The sequence below is a fragment of the Myxocyprinus asiaticus genome, chromosome 4 (assembly GCF_019703515.2).
Source record: "Myxocyprinus asiaticus isolate MX2 ecotype Aquarium Trade chromosome 4, UBuf_Myxa_2, whole genome shotgun sequence".
NCBI lineage: Eukaryota > Metazoa > Chordata > Actinopteri > Cypriniformes > Catostomidae > Myxocyprinus > Myxocyprinus asiaticus.
This window is the reverse complement of record NC_059347.1, coordinates 16,846,584-16,869,041: the sequence shown is the minus strand read 5'-3', so window position 1 is coordinate 16,869,041 and position 22,458 is coordinate 16,846,584. Positions and strand designations below refer to the sequence as shown.

The following is a 22,458-nucleotide window of genomic DNA, read 5'->3' as shown; positions in this document are numbered from 1 at the left end:
CTCAGTACTTTCCTCAAAAACCCCACTGGCCCTGCCCTTTAGGATGCTAAAGCAATGATATCACCCTGATTAGGAAAAAAAAAAACTGTGCAACTTAATGCTATTGCTATGCAGACATTCATAACACACAATCACTCAATGGAGAAATGTGGTTCCCTGTTGTGTGCTAGGCTGACTTGATTCAAGCACAAATCAATTTTTTCTTTATGCATAAAAGGCTTGTTTTAATTAGAATGATTGGAACAGTCAAAATTACACAACTACAATTACTACGCTAACAGACTCTTACCTAATTTTCATACTACACAATTAATTCCACAATCATGCATCCTAGCTCGTACTATTGTATTGTTAATCACATGTCCTGTGCTCAAAAGCATACTCTTGAACAAACATCTTTGTGAAAACAGATAAAAGGCTGTGTATCATGAAGTCAAATATTACTGCTTGAATGACAACTTTGACCAATGACACCAAAAGGTCTAAAAATCATAAATATGAAAAACCATATTGAAACATATCACTAAGGCAATGTCAAAACTAAAACAAACTTAAAGCTAGGAAACTTGTACACTTTCTAGTACAATGTGTGCAATACCACAATGCGGTAAAAGTGATTTAAAAAAAAATGGTGTAAAGTTCGTTCAGCCCAGCTGTCTTCATTGACAGCTTTATTGCTATAGCTGTAGGTATGGTGAAACATGTTTGCTGTTCTCAAAAGCAATGTCACTATAGGAGAAAAATGCCTGAGCTTTGTGCTAGTGTCTTTTGAACAGTCTATTTAGTTCAGCGGGGGGGGAACCACCCTCCTCTTGTGAATGCATTCCCAGATTCAATTAGACGTGACTCTCTGGGCCGGACTGTCCTCCTCTGCCAGTGTGTGCGTGGCCATACCAGAGTCATATTTGGGCACCAGATCTCCATATGTCAGGAAGTAGCGCCAAAGCTTAGCAAAAGTCCTGCACTGAGTCTGGGAGGTAGAGCTTCACACCTGTGAAAATGTCCAGTAAAGTCTGCAGAAAGAATGCTAAAAAGTTTTAGTGGCTTTGAATCACAGGAGCATCATGGAGTTTTAAAAAAGTAATGTAGAAATGGTTTGAATGTAATATTAGCTTGCTCTAAAGTAGGTTGAATTAGGGTAATTTGGGATAATTTTGAATTAAACTTTTGCACATCACAAGCAAGTTGGTGTTAATATTACCATAGTCTACCTGGGTTGTCATGTAATAAAAGTTTAATTTGTTAGACTGCAATTACAATTTGTTGGGTGAAAAATCGCAGTAATTGAGCAAAAAATGTCCCCCATTACCCCGATTCACCATGTCATTTAATCTTCCATTGGTTGTTCAGTCTTGTTTTTACAGATTTTACAATGTTATGGGAAATCAACCTACATAATGTCTTCCTCAAAGTTGTCTCTGCATATTCAGCTGGGATAGTATAATTTTAAACACGCACAAAAAAAACAGAAACAAACATAACCTTTATTTAACCATTAAAAGCAACCAAAAAAATGGTCAAACCAACCTTTTAATTCTTTGGGTTGGTTGTGTTCATTTTGCTTTGTCCATTGCTGTGAACGGGTTCTGTCTTTATCTAAAGTGAAACAAGATCACAGGGATTTGAGAAAGGCCAGTAACAACTAAATTGACCATGATGACTAATGTTGTGCTAAACTTGAATAGAAAAACATATATATATATATATACATACACATAGTTGCGCTTAAGTTTGCATACCCTGGCAGAAATTGTGAAATTTTGGCACTGATTTTGAAAATATGACTGGTCATGCATTTTATTTAAAGATAGTGAGCATATGAAGCCATTTATTATCACATAGTTGTTTGGCTCCTTTTTAAATCATAATAATAACAGACCTTGTTACAGACACACACAGGTTTAAATGGCAAATAAAGTTTAATTTCCCACACCTGTGGCTTTTAAAATTGCAATGTGTGTGTATAAATAGTCAATGAGTTTGTTAGCTCTCACGTGGATGCACTGAGCAGGCTAGATACTGAGCCATGGGGAGCAGAAAAGAACTCTAACCTGCATAGGTAATGGAACTTTATAAAGATGGAAAAGGATATAAAAAGATTTCCAAAGCCTTGAAAATGCCAGTCACTACTGTTCAATCACTTATTAAGAAGTGGAAAATTCAGGGATCTCTTGATACCAAGCCACAGTCAGGTAGACCAAGAAAGATTTGAGCCACAATTGCCAGAAGAACTGTTCGGGATACAAAGAAAAACCCACAGGTAACCTCAGGAGAAATACAGGCTGCTCTGGAAAAAGAGAGTGTGGTTGTGTCAAGGAGCACAATATGACGATACTTGAACAAAAATTAGTTGCATGGTCGAGCTGCCAGAAAGAAGCCTTTACTGCGCCAATGCCACAAAAAAAGCCCGGTTAAAATATGCCCGACAACACCTTGACACGCCTCACTGCAGTGATGAGACCAAAATAGAGCTTTATGGTCACAACCATAAGTGCTATGTTTGGAGAGGCGTCAACAAGGCCTATAGTGAAAAGAATACCATCTCCACTGTGAAGCATGGTGGTGGCTCACTGATGATTTGGGGGTGTGTGAGCTCTAAAGGCATGGGAATCTTGTGAAAATTGATGGCAAGATGAATGCAGCATGTTATCAGAAAATACTGGCAGACAATTTGCATTCTTCTGCACGAAAGCTGCGCATGGGACACTCTTGGACTTTCCAGCACGACAATGACCCTAAGCACAAGGTCAAGTTGACCCTCCAGTGGTTACAGCAGAAAAAGGTGAAGGTTCTGGAGTGGCCATCACAGTCTCCTGACTTTAATATCATCGAGCCACTCTGGGGAGATCTCAAACATGTGGTTCATGCAAGACGACCAAAGACTTTGCATGACCTGGAGGCATTCTGCCAAGACGAATGGGCAGCTATACCACCTGCAAGAATTTGGGGCCTCAGACAACTATTACAAAAGACTGCACGCTGTCATTGATGCTAAAGGGGGCAATAGACAGTATTAAGAACTAAGGGTATGCAAACTTTTGAACAGGGGTCATTTCATTTTTTTCATTGTTGCCATGTTTTGTTTTATGATTGTGCCATTCTGTTATAACCTACAGCTGAATGTGAATCCCATAAGAAATAAAAGAAATGTGTTTTGCCTGCTCACTCATGTTTTCTTTCAAATTGGTACATACAGTATATTACCAATTCTCCAAGGGTATGCAAACTTTTGAGCACAACTGCATATGGATTCTTCAGAGGAAGTGAAAACAAACCTTTTTTGCTTTGTGTTCCTCTGTGGGCAGTTTTCTCTTAGCTGGAGAAGGCGATTCCAATTTCACTGACTTCGCTTTTGGGGTATGACCATTTTCTGAATAGATGAACAATTATAGCAAATCAGGATTGATTTGATCTGATTGATCATCAGAGAAAGTTCTATGTCAAAGACTTGAATGTTCATGTTAAATGCCAGAAACGTACTGGTCTTGTTTACAGTGAAAGTTCCATGTGATGTTGAGGGAGTGCTGCCCCAACTCTCACCTCCCGAGGAGCTCTTGTCATTCTGGCTTGTTTTGGATGGACCAGCTGTTACTTCAAAATCACAATTCTCCTTTGATATACGATACAGTTCCTACAAAAAAAAAAAAAGAAAAAAAAAAAGAAAAATGAATTATGATAATACTGCAGTACTACAAAAAAGCGCAATCCACACTAATCTAATCGTATACAAAGAATAAAAGTACAAATAATATTTATGAGAGCCCATTTATTGGAGTTTGTACATCAAATGTAAAATGATAAAGCTGAAAATGATTCATAAATGTGCTTTCAAGCATAGCGAAGATAAAATTGCATCCAGTAGTTCCTGGTTGCATCTCTATGCAAAATACATACAAATATGTAAATATTGTTTTTCAAATTAAGCTACCTTGAGCTGCTGAAGGTTGGTGGCGGTCTTCCAGTCCTTGTCGTCCCGCAAGCGAGTGCATCGCGGGAAGCGGATGGATATGCCGTCTGCTGTGTGCATTTCTGATTTAGAAAACTCTGCTCCTGTAATTTCCCACACTGGTGCTTTCTGTAAGCATTGGCAAACAATGCATCCTCCATTATACACAAACACATCTACTGCACAAACTATTACAAGCTCAGTTCTACTGTCTTTAGTACAGTACAAACATCCTAGACATTTAAGTGTTGTACGGCCTATTTAACACATTCATCTAACATGAAGAGATAACGAGCCAATAAAGTTCTTTCACTGCCTTTTTCCATAACATATTCTGTAACTGTTGGCTTGTAACAGAATTTCATAAACCTCATTTTATATTACAAGCACATAAACATTATGCATTCCATTGGTTGTATTAGGAAGAGGATTGGCACAGTCTTACTTGTGGATCTCGGATAATGAAGTCTGGGTAATAGTTCTTCACGATCGTCAACCACCCTGGGATCTTGCTTGGATCCTGAGATAGCGAGATGAATAGGAACCTTATGACATGCAAAATGAGTGAATCTGACACAGTAAGCGGAGGCACAGAAAATCCATTGATTGAGTCAAGAGATTTACTTTGCCTATTTTGATAACATCCAGCTCCTTCTGCAGTCTGGCTAAGGTTGCGTCATCGTAGCCTCCAGAACACTTGGTCACAGTGCACCACTTCCTGGATTCTGGGTCATAGCATCCCATGAGGAAACTGGACATAATTCCACCTATGAGGCACACAAAAACACATGATATTTCAAAATGCAAATTTAGTAGTTCTGAAAATTAGGTTTTGCTCTAAACCAAGGATCATTTAGATTAATCTGAAAACTAGGGCAGCCAATACTGACCATTTGAGCCTTTGCCGTAGAAAGCTCCAAGCACTACAAGGTCAGCAGCGTCTGCCATCGTTCCTTCATTTAGGTAATCTTTTTTCACTTTCAACCAGTGACGCTTCCCTGGCTCATAATGCCCCTGAAATAGCAATAAAGCCCAGCTGAAGCATGAACTGTTGTAACACAATACGCTGCACTGTTTCATTTGAAACAGTGGCATAGTGATTCACCTCAATCTGCGTGGCAGAGGACGAATCTCAGTTGCCTCCGCATCTGAGACGTCAATCCGAGCTACCCAGGCCCCTCACCACAACACATTTGAATAAAAATAAAAAATACCTTAGCGGGAGGTCACGTGACACGATGCGAGGTTCGGACGTGTGAACAGCAAGCTCTGCGCACTTTGCTAGTTTTTAACACTATTAATGACAAACTGGTGAGATTCGATACACTGTTCCATAACTGTTCTTAGAGGACAATATGTCCAAGAATTCAAAATCCGGGGGGCCTGGGTAGCTCAGCAAATAAAGACGCTGACTACCACACCTGGAGTCGTGAGTTTGAATTCAGGGCGTGCTGAGTGGCTCCAGTTAGGCTTCCTAGGCAACCAATTGGCCAGGTTGCTAGGGTGGATAGAGTCACGTTGGGATAACCTTCTCGTGGTCACTATAATGTGGTTCTCGCTCTCGGTGGGGCGCATGGTGAGTTGTGCGTGGATGCCGCCGAGAATAGCGTGAAGCCTTCACACGCGCCAAGTCTCCGCAGTAAGGCGCTCAACAAGCCACGTGATAAGATGCGCGGACTGACAGACTCAGACGCGGAGGCAACTGAGATTCGTCCTCCGCCACCCGGATTGAGGCGAGTCACTACAACACAACAAGGACACCACCCCCAAAATAAAGAATTCCAAATCCTTGGGCTCTGGAGACATTAAAAGACACTTACGTGCTCATGCTGACCCCCCCCGGAGAAATTAGGGAAATTCGGCGAGAGATGTTGAACATGTCAGCAATGCTGACAAAGGTCATTGCTGACTTGGAGGATCTTGCTGTAATATGTAGATCGATCACTGCCATGGAGACGAAATTCTCTGAGGTGGTTACAAGAGTGGGGGATGTCGAGAAACAGATAAATTATCTGGAGTCATCGGAGAGGGAATTATCTGCTAATCTGCTAGCGACCAAGGTGGATTTGGAGCGTGCATGGGAGAAGTTGGAGGACATGGGGAACCGTAGCCGGCGGAATAGTGTCCGAATCGTCGGAATTCCTGAGGCCAAAGAGGGTCAGGATATGGTGAAATTCCTGGACGGGCTCTTTCCGAATCTGTTTGACATAACAGGCCATAAGCTGGAAATCGAGCAAGCTCACAGGGTTCTGGCTCGGCGACCTGCTGATGGGGACAGGCCCTGATCAATTCTGGCCAAATTTCTGAGATCATCCGATAAAGATCTTGTGTTACATGAGGTGAGGAGTAAAGGAAGTCTTTTTTGGAAGAACCATGGCATTTTCTTGTTCCCAGACTTTGCGAATTCGACAAGAGAGAAACATGATCGATTCAAGGAATTCAAGAAACTCTTACATCAACGGTAATCACTTCGAACTCGCGACTCCAGGGGTGGTAATGATTTGGACTTTTAAAAAAAGTACTTAAATATTTTTCTTTTTTCGCACCAAAAGCGATCGTATCGCTTTAGAAGACATTCATTTAACCGCTGGAGTCGTATCAATGACGTATGTGCTCACTGTCTGGGATTTTTGGAGCTTCAAAAGAGAAATCTCCATTCACTTGCATTAAGGACCTACTGAGCGGAGATATTTTTCTATTTTTCTTCAAATGTGTTCTGGTGAAGAAAGTAACACACACCTGGGATATCATGAGGGTGAGTAAATAATGAGGGAATTTTCATATGTGGGTGAACTATCCCTTTAAATCTGTGCATATAGGATACTGTTTGTAACACCTCGTTACTAAAGCAGACGCGGCACAATAAGATTCCAGCGACAAGCTATCTGCCTGTACGCACCAGACTCAATGCGACACCGCAATATTCATACACTAAAATGAGGATTATTGACAATAAAATGCAGAAATCAGAGCAATCACAGATGGAACAGTTTGTTAATTGAACGCAACTCATTTTCTCACTGAAGCTCTGTAACGCTTTCTACGGCAAGCCCCGAGGGGATAAATAAACAAATCACACACAGAGACAGTTACTTTATGAATCGCATCCTTCTTCAGTCTGTTATGATTGTTTATGTTCATGCGGTACTCCTGTTGTTACTTCGCTGATCTCCACATAACAGGGAAGGGGAGAGAAAGTTGGAATGAGCCAGGATCTCTCCCCACTACCACGGTGTCCTAACCAGATGCAACGGTGCGACAAGCAATAAAAGGTATCTTTTCTATTTTAATCAGAGTGTTTGTCCTAACCAACCACGACGAGCGACGGGGCTTTCTATTTTTGGAATGGTTTTTATTTCTGTGACGTCACGCCAGGCAGCGCAGTCAACAAATATGTCTAAAATTATTCTTATTGCAGTATATTAAAGCCAGCATCTCATTAGCCAGTTCAGAACAACTTAAATTTTGGCTGAGGGTGTCACACACCTACCGAATGTTGTGCTTGAGGTCTCATTCTCTTTAGCTGGAGCTACAGCTAAAGAGCACACACCGGTTCAGAATGGTAGTGGTGAGACATCCCAGCTCCTTCCAACTTTCTCTCCCCTAAACTGTTATTGGAGATTGGCGAAATAACAACAGGAGTACCGTGTGAACAAACAATCATAACATACTGAAGGAGGATGTGATTCATAAAGTAACTTTTCACCGTGTATGTGTGTGATTGTGTATTTATCCCCTAGGGGCTTGCCGTAGAAAGCATTACGGAGCTTCAGTGAGAAAATTAGTTGCGTTCAATAAACACTTCCGTCTGTGATTGCTCAGATTTCTAAATTTTCTTGTCAATAATCCTTATTTTAGTGTATGAATATCACTGTGTTGTGTCACGACTGGTGTGGACAGGCAGATAGCTCGTCACTGGAATCTTACCGTGTCGCGTCTGGTTAAGACAAGGTGTTATATTTACAAACATTGTAGGCGGTCTACATTATATACTTTGCAGTATGCAGTACACACTATGCAGTATGTTAGTATTTCATCCAAAACACAGCCATGCTGTACCTTGATATCCTTCAGCACTAATCCCTCCAGTCCCTCTCTGATGACATGTGTGATCATTTCTGCCAAGTCAGCAGCTCTCTGTTGGAACACAATTTTATTTGTCACACTTTCCTGAAAACATCCACCCTGAGGAACGTTGAAATTCTGACATAATATCCACCTTTAATTACTTGACCTGCCTACACATTAGTAAACAAACTTACACACTGAGGACACTAACTGAGTCCAACTGAGCATGATGGAAGAGGACAAAAAGCAATACAAACAGCACTGAAGTACTGACCGTCACAAGCTTCATTTCTGAGAACAGAATCCTGTTAGGGACTTCCACCATATTGTCATGGAGAAACTTTCTTCTTTCACAGAGAGGCCTGAAACATAAAAATATCAACCAGGCTTTAAGATTGTAAATGTTTTATTGGTCTTTAAAACAATTCAATAACATTTAGACAAATGTTCAGTGAAATATGTGCTTCTCGACACTCACTTGTCCATAAGACTGATGCCATTAAAATAAATGCAGTCGAACACAAACAGACCCACTTGAGCATCCTGGAAAGCTGCTTTCTGGAAAAACAAAAACAAATAACGTGCAACTCATTTTAATACAAATGGATCTACTTTTTATACTTGATTTTTAAATTACAAAATGTGAATGGTGTTTGTCATGTGATATTTTTCAGCAAATTGATGATATTTGATATATATATCTTGATAATTATGTATTTTCTATGAAATTACATGTGTTTTGTTTTTTTATCAGAGGAAGCATCATTTTATCTAAACAGCCATTGTAGCCATGTATAATTAATATTTCAAAGGCATTAAATAAAAATCTATTTAAAAATGATGAAGGCATGTTTCCCACAGTTTTTCCACTAAGAGTAAAATGTAATCATTTTCTTTAATTTGCACGTTTATACTTACACTGATCAGCCACAACATTAAAACCACCTGCCTAATATTGTGTAGGTCCCCTTCGTGCCGCCAAAACAGCACCAACCCGCATCTCAGAATAGCATTCTGAGATGATATTCTCACCACAATTGTACAGAGCGGTTATCTGAGTTACCGTAGACTTTGTCAGTTTGAACCAGTCTGGCCATTCTCTGTTGACCTCTCTCATCAACATGGCATTACAAAATTAACCGAAGCTCCTGACTCATATCTGCGTGATTTTATGCACTGCTGCCACATGATTGGCTGATTAGATAATCGCATGGATGATTGTTGGTGCCAGATGGGCTGGTTTGAGTATTTCTGTAACTGCTGATCTCCTGGGATTTTCATGCACAACAGTCTCTAGAATTTACTCAGGATGGTGCCAAAAACAAAAAACATCCAGTGAGTGGCAGTTCTGTGGACTGAAATGCCTTGTTGATGAGAGAGGTCAACAGAGAATGGCCAGACTGGTTCCAACTGACAAAGTCTCACGGTAACTCAGATAACCGCTCTGTACAATTGTGGTGAGAAGAATATCATCTCAGAATGCTGTTCTGAGATGTGGGTTGGCGGCACAAGGGGGACCTACACAATATTAGTGAGGTGGTTTTAATGTTGTGGCTGATTGGTGTAAATTTAACATACAATGATATATGGAAGCTTGATAAAATCTTTTTTACCTTAATATATTTTTACTAAAACATTTTTCTTTTTGAATGAACAAGGTGTGCAAAATCTACTTCACTTATTTTTTGGAAACCAGATGAATATTGCATAGTACACATTTTTACTGTGGAAACCAGTCAAGTTTATTATTATAATATAATAATTTATTTTTAACAAATCTTATCCTGAAAATAATAATAAATATATTTCTGTACTATTTACCTAACCTGTTTTTTTTATTTTGACACTGCCAGTGCAGTTGTGTTTATTTCACCTTCACCAGGAGCTTTTATTATTAAACGGAAAGTGCAATGATTGTTTGAAACATCTTGTGTACTGCTGTCAAACTCCACTGATCTGCACTTGTTGATTTGAATAATAACTTTATAGCGGTTACTAATGTTAGGAATTGTGCGAATGCTTGAACCTGCAGTACTTCACAATGCAGTTGAACTGCGCTATAAACACTAGCCCATGAGCCCGCTGCCCCCACGCGTGCACACAGATCAGCGCGTCACTGGTTTATTCTGAAGCGCACAGACCATGTTTATCTGTCTTTGCCTTTGGCAGTTATATAAATCACATATGATCATATCTCCATTTTTATGTTATTTTGATTAATTATACAGCCCTGAAGGATCGTGAAATTAGTCTACTGATGCACTCTATGAAACTTAATGGCCAAATAAAAGGCACATTAAAATCGTCGCCAGCAAAATTATCGCGATTATACAGTGCATCCGGAAAGTATTCACAGCGCTTCACTTTTTCCACATTGTTGTTACAGCCTTATTCCAAAATAGATTAAATTCATTATTTTCCTAAAAATTCTACAAACAATACCCCATAATGACAACGTGAAAGAAGTTTGTTTGAAATCTTTGCATATTTATTACAAATAATAAACGATAAAAATCACGTTCATAAGTATTCACAGCCTTTGCCATGACACTCAAAATTGAGCTCAGGTGCATCCTGTTTCCACTGATCATCCTTGAGATGTTTGTACAACTTGACTGGAGTCCACCTGTGGTAAATTCAGTTGATTGGACATGATTTGGAAAGGCACACACCTGTCTATATAAGGTCCCACAGTTAACAGTGCATGTCAGAGCACAAACCAAGCCATGAAGTCCAAGGAATTGTCTGTAGACCTCCGAGACAGGATTGTATCGAGGCACAGACCTGGGGAAGGGTACAGAAAAATTTCTGCAGCATTGAAGGTCCCAATGAGCACAGTGGCCTCCATCATCCGTAAATGGAAGAATTTTGGAACCACCAGGACTCTTCCTAGAGCTGGCCGCCCAGCCAATCTGAGCAATCGGGGGAGAAGGTCCTTAGTCAGGGAGGTGACCAAGAACCCGATGGTCACTCTGACAGAGCTCCAGCATTTCTCTGTGGAGAGAGGAGAACCTTCCAGAAGAACAACCATCTCTGCAGCACTCCACCAATCAGGTCTGTATGGTAGAGTGGCCAGACAGAAGCCACTCCTCAGTAAAAGGCACATGACAGCCCACCTGGAGTTTGCCAAAAGGCACCTGAAGGACTCTCAGACTAGGAGAAACAAAGACTGAACTCTTTGGCCTGAATGGCAAGCATCATGTCTGGAGGAAACCAGGCACCACTCATCACCTGGCCAATACCATCCCTACAGTGAAGCATGGTGGTGGCAGCATCATGCTGTGGGGATATTTTTCAGCGGCAGGAACTGGGAGACTAGTCAGGATCGAGGGAAAGATGAATGCAGCAATGTACAGCGACATCCTTGATGAAAACCTGCTCCAGAGCGCTCTGGACCTCAGACTGGGGCGAAGGTTCATCTTCCAACAGGACAACGACCCTAAGCACACAGCCAAGATAACAAAGGAGTGGCTACGGGACAACTCTGTGAATGTCCTTGAGTGGCCCAGCCAGAGCCCAGACTTGAACCCGATTGAACATCTCTGGAGAGATCTGAAAATGGCTGTGCACCGACGCTCCCCATCCAACCTGATGGAGCTTGAGAGGTCCTGCAAAGAAGAATGGGAGAAACTGTCCAAAAATAGGTGTGCCAAGCTTGTAGCATCATACTCAAAAAGACTTGAGGCTGTAATTGGTGCCAAAGGTGCTTCAACAAAGTATTGAGCAAAGGCTGTGAATACTTATGTACATGTGATTTTCGTTTTTTATTTTTAATAAATTTTCAGAGATTTCAAACAAACTTCTTTCACGTTGTCATTATGGGGTATTGTTTGTAGAATTTTGAGGAAAATAATGAATTTAATCCATTTTGGAATAAGGCTGTAACATAACAAAATGTGGAAAAAGTGAAGCGCTGTGAATACTTTCCGGATGCACTGTATCATGGATTTTCAATGTATTGCCCAGCCCTAGTGAACAGTTCACATCACAAACCCTAATTATAAGCAATAGTAACCGTGCATAAGAAAGTACCACTAATAATTAAGGAACATGAACACAATATACTCTGGTTTACCTTGTGTACTCCAAGTGTTCCAAAAGGCAGGGGTTTGCTAGTCCTTATGTCAATAAGAAGAACTTCAGCATCAAGGATCATGCTATGGCCACCAGGAAATGCCTGCGGTATGAACTCTTTGAAGTGGGCAACCTGTGGGAGATTTTTTTTTTTTTATATACATAGACCTTAACCATTTCAACAAATGCAAAAATTACCCATGGTGTTTTATTTGAACTGCTAACAGTTGCTAGAGATTCTGACCTTGTGTGGGAGTACTGGTTTGAGAGTGCGACTGAAGTAGCTGAAGTGATCGCCATTCTTATGGACCTGCACACGCTCACCATCATACTTGATCTCGGAGTACATTCCATTAGGACACTTCTTCATGGCATACTCGACGGACTTACATGCTTCTGCCTGCAAAAATAAATTGAATGAATGTACAAATATCTCCAACGCTGAATAAGGGATGGGTCTGGACGATGAAGTAGGCCTAAAGATTTGTTTTTTTCTTTTTAGTAGTTTTAGTGTGATAACAGTCTAATAGAAGTTAGAATAGTAATTAAAGAATTGGAAAATTTTAAGAATATACCTTTTTCACACTCTGGATTTTGGAACGCGGAGGTAAATGTTTGCAGGGTAAACTTCAACAGCAGTGTTGGGAGTGAATGAGAGACCATAGCAAATATTATTTTAACTTACCCATTTGCTCCAAGACCAAAAGAAAAAATACACTGTTGCATTTGAATGACTTTCCAGAAAAGGAAAAAATAGAGTGGTGGATTAAGAGTCAGATGGGAGAAGATGCCAAATTTACTCTCACTCTCTCAGCAGCTGTAAACGAAACCCCCTCGCAGCTGTGGTAATTCGTTTTTTAAAACAAATTCCAGGATAATATAACAATAAGCATAATTTTATAAATTTACACTCAATATTTAAAAAATTTATAATATAAAACAAACTGCAAGATTTACGCTGATAAGGCAGAAACGCATCATCACAGACTGTGAAAAAGGTCTATTTGCAACTAAAAATGTTTCCCCTTTAAAGCATCACCAGTACAGCTGTAAAACTGTTTCACCACCTTCAACAATGAAAGACAATTACTTTTGAAACTTGAATTCACTTGATGTAAGCACTGTTCCCACTATTATATATAATCCATGCTGCAAAAGGCAAAATGCAGTAACTACGCCTACACTGAAACTGAGAAAGATGGCTTTAAAGTTTCTTGGTTTTAGTGTCAATTTTGTTGTTACTCCAAAAGAACACTCCACTTTCTCTAAATCTGAGTAAAGTTGAGCCAAACCCACCTGTCACAGGATGGAACATGGTCTAAAGCTGGTGTCACACTAGCAGACTCAAAACAACTCGATTTTGTCTGAGGGTGTCACACTTGCCGAATGTTTTGCTGAGATCTCACTCTCTTCAGTCGGATGTATGACACTTGCCAAGTCACAACAAATCTCTCTCTCTGATTCCCTGTCACGCTGAGCTCGCTGAAATAACAACAGGACTAATGTGTGAACATAAACAATTGCAAGAGAGTGATTAAGGAAGCGATTCATTGAGTAACTTTACCTTGTAAAAGTGCAAGATTGTGTATTTTTCCCATATCCCATTTATCGCGTTTGTCCATATGCAGATTTCAGTGAGTAAAGAAATTAAGTTAAATAAAAACAGACTGTAGTGTCTCTGCTTTCTGGTTTCATTAATCATTTTAGTGTAGAGAAAAACGTTCAGGGCTGTGATTCCCAAAAGCATCGCAAGCTTAAGCTGATCGCAGAGATCATTGGTGCCAAAGGTTTCTACGATCTACTTAGGCTTACAATTCTTTAGGGAAAGGCAGCCCAGATCAGCTTGACATCTTGTCAGTGCTTCTGTAAAAGAAACTCTTTGGTCACTTCACGAGAACAAAAGAGCCAGCCTCGGTGACAAAACGTTTTTTTTTTCTGTCATGTTGGATTCTTTTTACCCATTGCTGGAACCATTAACTCAGCAGGGAGACCCAAAAGTCAAGAGATTAATGACCTCCTGCAGACACTGAGCACTCCATCTCTCACCTACTGGCTGGCGATTATGTAAATGAAGCTCACACCTGAACATTTTGGGATTGGAAAATCAGCTAGTGTTACACCAGCTTAAGATACACCATTTTCATAAAATAGTAGTTACTGCATTTTGCCTTTGCAATAGGTTGCATAGGTCTCTGCATTTTTTTATGGACTATGACAGTTTTGTGCAATAGATTGTTATAGTTATTTAGCCAATTGATTAGTTGTTTATCTGTCAAAGACCCTTTTATAGGGCTGTACTTCATCCATCCCCATATCACGAAGTGTCATATTGGTGTTTGGTGGACACAACTAAACCAACCGAGTTCTACAGGGCTTCCTTAAGAGAGATTAGTTGCTCAGTTGACCCACTGACTGGTCGATTTTGAAAATATGTGGTTTTGCATATCCCTAGTATTGAATGTAACCTATAACTGAAGAACATGGTAATATGGATACTAGAGATTCAGACCAGCATTGGCTGTACAGGGGTCATCAGAGAGGCCTCCACACTCAGGATCTTTCTCGGTCCTGTTCCGTTAGAGGCATGCTGCTGGTTCTGCAGTATCCTGTCAATTACGTCACCAAGGTTACGGGAGGCTCTGAAGGCATCATAGGCGTTGGGGTCCACTGCATCCAAGCTGATGACAGAAAGGTTATACTGAGTTCGACAGAACAAACAGGATGCATTCAGAGTATGTTAGCCTAGTATAGTATCACTTACACATGCTTAGCCCCAGAATTTATTTTCAGATCATGTTTGACCAGGCGAATGTAACACTTCAAGTCATTTCCTGTGCATCTGGGAATCAATAAACAGTTTAAGTGAGCACACCTTTCTTAAACTTAAGACAAACTAAAAACATTGCATTCAAATTATGTATGGGGCTGTGAAACTTTATGAATGATGGGCATTCAAATTCTGCATAATTCTGCATGGGCCTGCAAATCAAAACAGTCCAGGGTCAGAAAATTAACTGGGGCAAAGTGGCAAAAATGCTCTTGAAATTCAAAATGTGCCCTGAAGAACTTTTACATAAACATAAAAAATGCCCTGAAAATCAAATCCAGGGGGCAATTGTTGCCCCGTAATGGAAAAGTAAATTTCTGACACTGGAAAAGTCATGCAAGGTGGAATTTTGTCTGACTTTTTAGCAATATCCTGTAGTTCTGCCTGCTGATCATCCTCCTTGGTGAGCTGGGCTAGTCGGTTGAGTGAAGCATCCACTTCCTGGATGGTCAGAAGAGCCTTGGTTGCTGGTGGGAAAGACTTGCAGTCCTCGAAAAACATGCGCACTGTCTCGGAAACATCTCCCTATGTGAAACAGACAAAACAAACAGATTTATGAAAGAAGGGTACACTTTTTCTACAAATATTTGACTTTCAATAATCCATACAACAAAAATGCATAAAATAATATGGCAAACCTGTTCCAGGTCTTGCACCATCGCTTCCTGATTGCAATTAAATATGCGGCTGAAAAGCTTTACAATTTGTTTGTCATTGAGGTTGTAGACATTCTTAATCACTCCTGGGAGAAGAAGCTTTACTGTCAGATACAAATCTCCTCTGAATTTATCTGTAAAGACATGGAAAAGGGAGATTAACAGCTTTCATTTAGAAATACCTTTTTTGAGATCACTTTAAGTCAGTCATTTTTGTTAATGACAAGCCTGAATTATCCTGTTGACACCAAAGAGACATGCTCACCTCCACCAGAGCCTTTTGTCAAAAAGTCTTTGATAATCTCTGTCTTTGCATTGTAGCCTGACTTCTCTGCCACTAAGGCACACAGTTTGCGGAACTCCCTCAGTAGACAGTCTTTATGGTTGGGGTCACATAGCTGAGCTGATAAAGCACTACCCTGTGAGGTTTTGGCAGGAGATGGTCCAGGACTGGAAGAAGAGGAACCAGCCTTGGCAGCTAATGAGGACATAGAGAGGTTTGTAAGGTGATATATATTTTTATCAGTTGGCAGAGCACAGCATGAGATCATAAAATTACAAATCATGTTTATGCATCAATACAATCATGCTCCAAAATTAATAAAAGTATCATGGGGACAAAAATATACAGCATTACATTTTTCACCCAAAAAAAAAATCTTAAAACGGTTATTTTACATATTCTGCTTTTAGTGTATCAGTAGGAAATATCAGTTTTAGATTTCAACATTTACTTTGCAAATAGAATTGAATATTAGAACAAGGAGCCCTGCAACAGATGGTATGGCCCCTACAGAACCCGGATCTCAACATCATTGAGTCAGTTGGGATGACATGAAGAGACAGAAGCAATTGAAACAAACTAAATAGATAGAAGAACTGTGGCAAGTTCTCCAAAAAGCTTGGACCATCCTATCTGCCAACTACCAAGAAAAAACTGTGTACCTAGGAGAATTGGTGCTGATTTGAAGGTCAAGTTTGTCACACCAAATAATGATTTAGCTTTTTTATGTTTACTGGACTTTAAATGACATTAACTGCAGGGCTCTACAGTATGACCATTTCAGTTGCATTTGCGACTGAAAATTACTGTGCGACTGTGAAAAATATTTAGACACACCGGTGCGAGTAACCCGACTGAAGTAGGGGTGGGAGAAAAAAAAACTATTCTCAGATAAATCGATTCTGAGAATGCCTCAGCGCAGTGGCACTTATGCGCGCACGCCAGAGACAGATGTTAGAAACACGCGCATATCCTAAAGCCAAGAGCATCCTACAAAACTGATCACAGACTGGATGCATCAACCACACACCATTCGTCTCCCTAATGAAACTATGATCCCGAAATTAATTCACAAACTCGCTCACATGGCAACAGGAGAGTTGATTTTGTGACTACATGTCAACAAAGAACATGAAATACAAGCTTGTGCCCATTATTGCACTAATTTGCAAAATAAGGAAAAAAAACACCAGAAAATAATGATGAGACAGCGGTTCGGGAGACGTGGGTGATGTTTTTATTTTCAAATAATTTTTTGTCTGCTGCTTCCCAATGTCTTTTACTCCTCTTGCGCTCTTTCATTTGCTGTTGCACATTGCCGGTCTCTCTCTCGTTAGGAAGAGTGCGCACTCCTGTTGGCTCATTAGATAAATGTTAAGCAGGTGAGACTTCTACTCGCAAAGCAAACAGATGGAACAGCAAGGAGAGGAAAGGAGAAGCTGACATCTGCACTCTCACAGAAGCAGATCTCTCATGTAATCAACTTGGAACACCAACCTGTAGTTAAAGTTAAAATAAAAAATAAAAGCCTCAGATATATTTATTCTAATTAAAAATGTAATACTATTAAATGAATATGATTAACAATGCTTTAAACACACAAAAGTTAACATAGTTGAATTATTTAATAGTATTGTGTTTCGAAAACCAATAGGCCTATTTATTTTCTTGTGTAAAGAGGTCAGTGTTTATCACTTTTTATGATGACAAAACTGCCAAACAAAGGCAGTACACTAACAAAACAGTTACTTGATTTGAGAGTGGATTTTGTAGTTACTGCAATTTTCTTAAGACCTGGTTATAGTTGAGCGAGACCTGTCTGTCACAGTGCAACTTAGTCCAAGAACTACAATTTTGGTCAAAATGTGAAGTTACTGTGTTTTGCCACTGCAGAGCAGAATAATCAATAAGAAAAAATGTAGATGTATCAGGAATCGTTTTGAAATCGGATCGTGACTCCCAGAATCAGATCGTAGTGTGAGGTGCCTAAAGATTCCTGACCCTAGACTGAAGCTCATGTAGTGTTGTATAGTACAATTGGAATAAAAATTACAAGTCCCAAATGCATCTACACTGCGCAATAGTTATGTTTCACACTGCGATTGGCTGCTTTTCATCTCTTCAGTCAACCAAGCAAGCGGAAAAAAGTTGAGACCTTTTAGTCCGTTTAAATGAAATTAAAAGTATCAAATTTTACTTTAAGATTTACAAATTTTACAAAGCCTGGCCAACTAAAATATGCAGCATCTGATTGTTGTACATTATGTGACAGGAACATTAATTGTGTTCAGCAGTGCAGATGTCAATTTAGAGTTCTTAAATACATTTAAGAGGACCACAGTTCAAAGATTGAACATTGTGTTTATATATATTTATGTTCACAAGGTAAAACGGGTTAAAATAAGCTGCTGTTGTTTTTTCAGTCAATTTAACTGAAAATATTAAATTTGGTTTATAAGAATTTAAACTGTTTTGTCATGACATACTTTGTTCCTGAATTTTGTCATAATTGATGAGCTCAGTTTTCTCATGCCTTTTTGTGCATATTATATTGTGGCATTAACGTTACCATGTCTAAAAAAAATAAATAAATAAAATAAAAAAACTGGACTACAACTGTGCTCCTAAAGTTTTGACTGTGCTTCTAATTTTTTTTTAATTAGGAGCAAAAGAGCTCCTAAAACAAATGTAAGCATAGAGCCCTGAACTGATCAATGAAAACTATTTATGACATTATTTTTTGAAGACATCCTTATTATGCACAGTACTGTATTAAAATAACGCAAAACGCAGTTTTATGGCCGGTACATTTTCTTAATTCACCTGCCATTGGCAGCTGGGTCATTATGGTGACAAACATGTTCCTTGACTTTTGCAGTCATGAAAAAGATATAAAATAGTAAAGAAACCCCAGTTAAAAGGCACCTACTGTATTTACAACCTTACCTTTCATTAAATAATATGAAATAGCTTGACTCTACACTCAAAAGTATATTTGAACTTCAATTGCCTGAAGAAAGCCTTGCCCCATTCAACTGGTAAAACACTTCTATGATATTTACAGTTATTTATGTTTATTTTTTAATTATTTTTGTTTTCTCAGGTCAAGCATTAGTGCAAGAATTAACAACTATGCAAAGAAAAACAAAATAAGTCATTAATAATTTAAATAATTTAAAAAGAATGTTTGTCTCTTGATTTCATGCCATTGATATCAATGTTAAAAACTTAATAAATGAAAAAGTCAGAGGAAGAGTAAACATAAATGTGCATTTAGTGATTTTACCAACATCAATGGTGTTACAACTCGTGCTTTTCGTGAAACAAAATTAAAGGGATAGTTCACCCAAAAGTGAAAATTCTCTCACCTTCATGATATCCCAGGTGTATATGACTATCTTTCTTCACCAGAACACATTTGAAGAGAATTAGTAAAATATCTTAGCTCAGTAGGTCCTTAAAATGCAGGTGACTGGCGATTCGACCTTTGATGCTCCAAAAATCACAGATAGTCAGCATAAATATCATTGCTATGACTCAAGCGGTTAAATTAATGTCTTCTAAAGTGATTCCTCCTACTCGTTTGTAAACAGCACTGCTCTTCCATGTGTTTTGCACGTGCCTCAATTCTCCCGTGTCTCATTTGCCAACGCGATTACCTCACACGCGCATACCGCTGCTGACCGGAAGCGACGAATTAGAGTTTAAAAAAAAAAAAAAAGTACTTACGTTTTGATCTCTTTTGCACCAAAAGTGATCGTTTCTCTTTAAGACATTAATTTAACAGCTGGATGGCATTTATGCTGACTGTCTGTGATTTTTGGAGCTTCAAAATTCGAATCACTATCCACTTGCATTTTAAGGACCTACTGAGCTAAGATATTTTTCTTCAAATATGTTCTGGTGAAGAAAGAAAGTCATACACACCTGGGATATCATGAGGGTGAGTGAATAACGAGATAATTTTTATTTTTGGGTGAACTATCCCTTTAAATAATAAAGAACAACAGTCAAGTTGTCCTTTATAAATACAAATAATGTAAATATGTAAAAAAAAAAAGTTCCCACAGAAAATTTTTATATTTTGCAAGTCAGAAATATTTTGAGAATGACCCAGGCATGAAAAGGTTCATTTTGGACCCTGTATATCATGTATACATCTTTTCTTTAACTAAAATCCAGTTACATTTAGCATGATAAATGCAAGTTGCAAGTAAAAATACATTTTGTGTAATATTTTGTGTCTGAACAGTGTACCTGTGAAGCCAGAAAACTTGCGGGGGGCACTGACTGTTGGATCAGCGAGTGTTGCTGACAGTTTCCCACTGTTGTTTAATTTAGCTTGCACTTTCTTCTTTGGGCTTGCATTGGTTTTGGCTGCCAATTCTGTCAAGGAGAAGAGAGGCTCCTAAGCGCATGCCAGGTCTGCAAAATCAGCTGATGTAAACAAACAAACAAACAAAAAAAAAAAAAGACAACAAAACATTCATACTTCAATACCTGAAACATGTTTATTGATTAGCTCTTTATCCTCATCCTGAAGTTCCTGCCATCCCTCCAGCTCTGTGATATCCTCGATTTTCTTTGTGGTGGCACGAGCTCTCTCAAGCTTCTCAAAGACGCACTTCACGTGGTACCACTCCTTCATTTCCCCTGCAGACTCACTGAATGGGTTTCGCACTATTTTACCAATGCGCACCAGTCCTTTCATGATCTTGTCCTTGCACTTCTTGCAACCCGCAGTGCCACGCTTGGCATATTCCACGCAGTATCTCTGTTCTGCCATGTCTGGCCTTTCGCTTTGCAACTTAGGCAAAGATACATGGAAATAAAAGCCGGAGCTAAGACTAAATTGTCGTATTTGTGGCACACAGAAAGATATGCCATTGGGGCTAGATGCAAAGCCCAAACTAAATATAAGAGACCTAGAATACTGGAGATATTGATGACTTGGTGTTGCCCTGAATAACATTTTCCTACAAAGTGCTGGCAGAGATGATCTGCAGAGTGTCCTTACTGTCTTGCCAAGGCAAAGACTGTGCATAAGTTCAGTAAGACAGGGTGCACATTCTATCCAGCAGTGGTGATTTCTGAAAGACAAGTTTTACAGAGATGCATTTTAAACAACAAACAGGGATATTTAAACACCTTTATGAAGAAATTAAGCGTTTGTGTAGAAAAAAAAATGTAAGTATATTAAAGTTAGGCTGTGAGGAGGCAGATAAGCAGCACTGTACTAACAACGACTGTTAAAACAATGAAATTATAAAGAGATATAAATCACAGGTAACTTAAGCCAAAAGGCCTCATGAATTAAATATCGTTCCAAACAACGTGTACTGAAAATTTCATAAAACATTAATAGAGCAGTAACTCACGTTGCTTTTTCGGGTGGCACTGTTGGCGTGTTGCTTTATCAACGTGGGATTGGCACGCATGCTAATCTTATGTGGCAGGTGCCAACTTGTGACAAATAAACTGACCAGCCGTTTATCTGGTTGAAATGTCATTTTACCTTAGTTTTATTGCACTTCCATTGATTCCAGGCTCCTCATGTAATGATTTTCATTTTAAGAACAACTTAACAATGTACTGTATTAGCCAAAGGACATGATCTGTGGATTGTGTACAGTCCCCTTTAAATCTTCTACTTCTTCTTCTTCTTTGGGTTTTACCGGCAGTTTACATCCTTAATGTTGCACTACTGCCATCTTCTGGATTTATCTAACTCTTTTGTCCAGTATGTCATATTCTCCCCATCAATCCTGTTCTTATTAGGAAGCTGTTCAAGCATCTTCTACCTTGTCCATTCCCACCACACTCCTGTTCCTGATATTCCAGATCTTTCCATTTCTTCCATCATGTCATTTCTTTCTGCTTCATATTTCCTGCAATTGACAAGCACATGCTCTAAAGTTTCTGATACCTGACAATGATCACATAAACCGGTTGGATGTTTTCCTATAATGTGAAGTGTACTATTCAGATTACTGTGTCCTATTCTTAAACTAATCTTGATTGTTTCCTCTTTCCTGTTTCCTCCCCTACTTTTCACAATATCAACTCTATTTTGAATGGAATATAAATGTCTTCCTTTTATCTTCTGATCCCACTGCTGCTGCCACTCTTTAATGATTTCTCTCCATACAATACTCTTTCCTTCTGATTTTGAGATACTAATTTTGTGTCTATGTTTTCTTTTTTAACAGCTTGTTTGGCTAGTTTGTCCACTCTTTCATTACCCAAAATACCTGTATGAGCGGGAATCCAAATGAATATGATCTCAGTGCCTTGTTTCCTTATTCTTGAGTGTAATTATATTATTTTGTAGATTAAATCCTGACGATTACTGGTCATACCTGATATAAGACTGTACAGGGCAGAGACTGAATCACTACAAACTAGGACTCTGTTTGTTTTGTTTTGTTCCACCCATTCTAATGCCATCAATATGGCATATAATTCAACAGTATCAGGGTTGGGAGGGTTACTTTTGAAATGTATTCCACTACAGATTACAGAATGCTGTAAAATGTAATTTGTAATGTATTTCGTTAGATTACTCAAGGTCAGTAACGTATTCTAAATACTTTGGATTACTTCT

At 39.1% G+C, this 22,458-nt stretch overlaps 1 protein-coding gene across 4 annotated transcripts; it reads right to left on the bottom strand.

Annotated features, from left to right (window-relative positions):
• Positions 1-122: 122 nt before the first annotated feature.
• On the bottom strand, positions 123-21,505 carry LOC127439843 (DNA ligase 3-like). 4 transcript variants are annotated; one of them, XM_051696087.1, is made up of 21 exons: positions 21,233-21,505; positions 20,355-20,944; positions 20,112-20,240; positions 15,837-16,049; positions 15,554-15,705; positions 15,274-15,440; positions 14,850-14,927; positions 14,598-14,766; positions 12,333-12,488; positions 12,090-12,221; positions 8,493-8,572; positions 8,289-8,376; positions 8,006-8,083; positions 4,837-4,960; positions 4,571-4,713; positions 4,392-4,466; positions 3,929-4,075; positions 3,481-3,631; positions 3,276-3,370; positions 1,528-1,596; positions 123-1,013 (listed from the first exon to the last, which is right to left on the bottom strand). In XM_051696087.1, the coding sequence occupies exons 2-20, from the start codon at positions 20,896-20,898 to the stop codon at positions 1,531-1,533; spliced, it is 2,787 nt and encodes a 928-aa protein (XP_051552047.1). In that variant the 5' UTR covers positions 20,899-20,944; positions 21,233-21,505; the 3' UTR covers positions 123-1,013; positions 1,528-1,530. The 4 variants fall into 4 exon arrangements, 2 of the variants coding, with proteins under 2 accessions (XP_051552047.1, XP_051552048.1); XM_051696088.1 differs by having other exon boundaries at positions 3,541-3,631; XR_007897015.1 differs by lacking the exons at positions 123-1,013; positions 1,528-1,596; positions 3,276-3,370 and having other exon boundaries at positions 3,541-3,631; positions 4,392-4,491.
• Between the last annotated feature and the right edge of the window lie 953 nt (positions 21,506-22,458).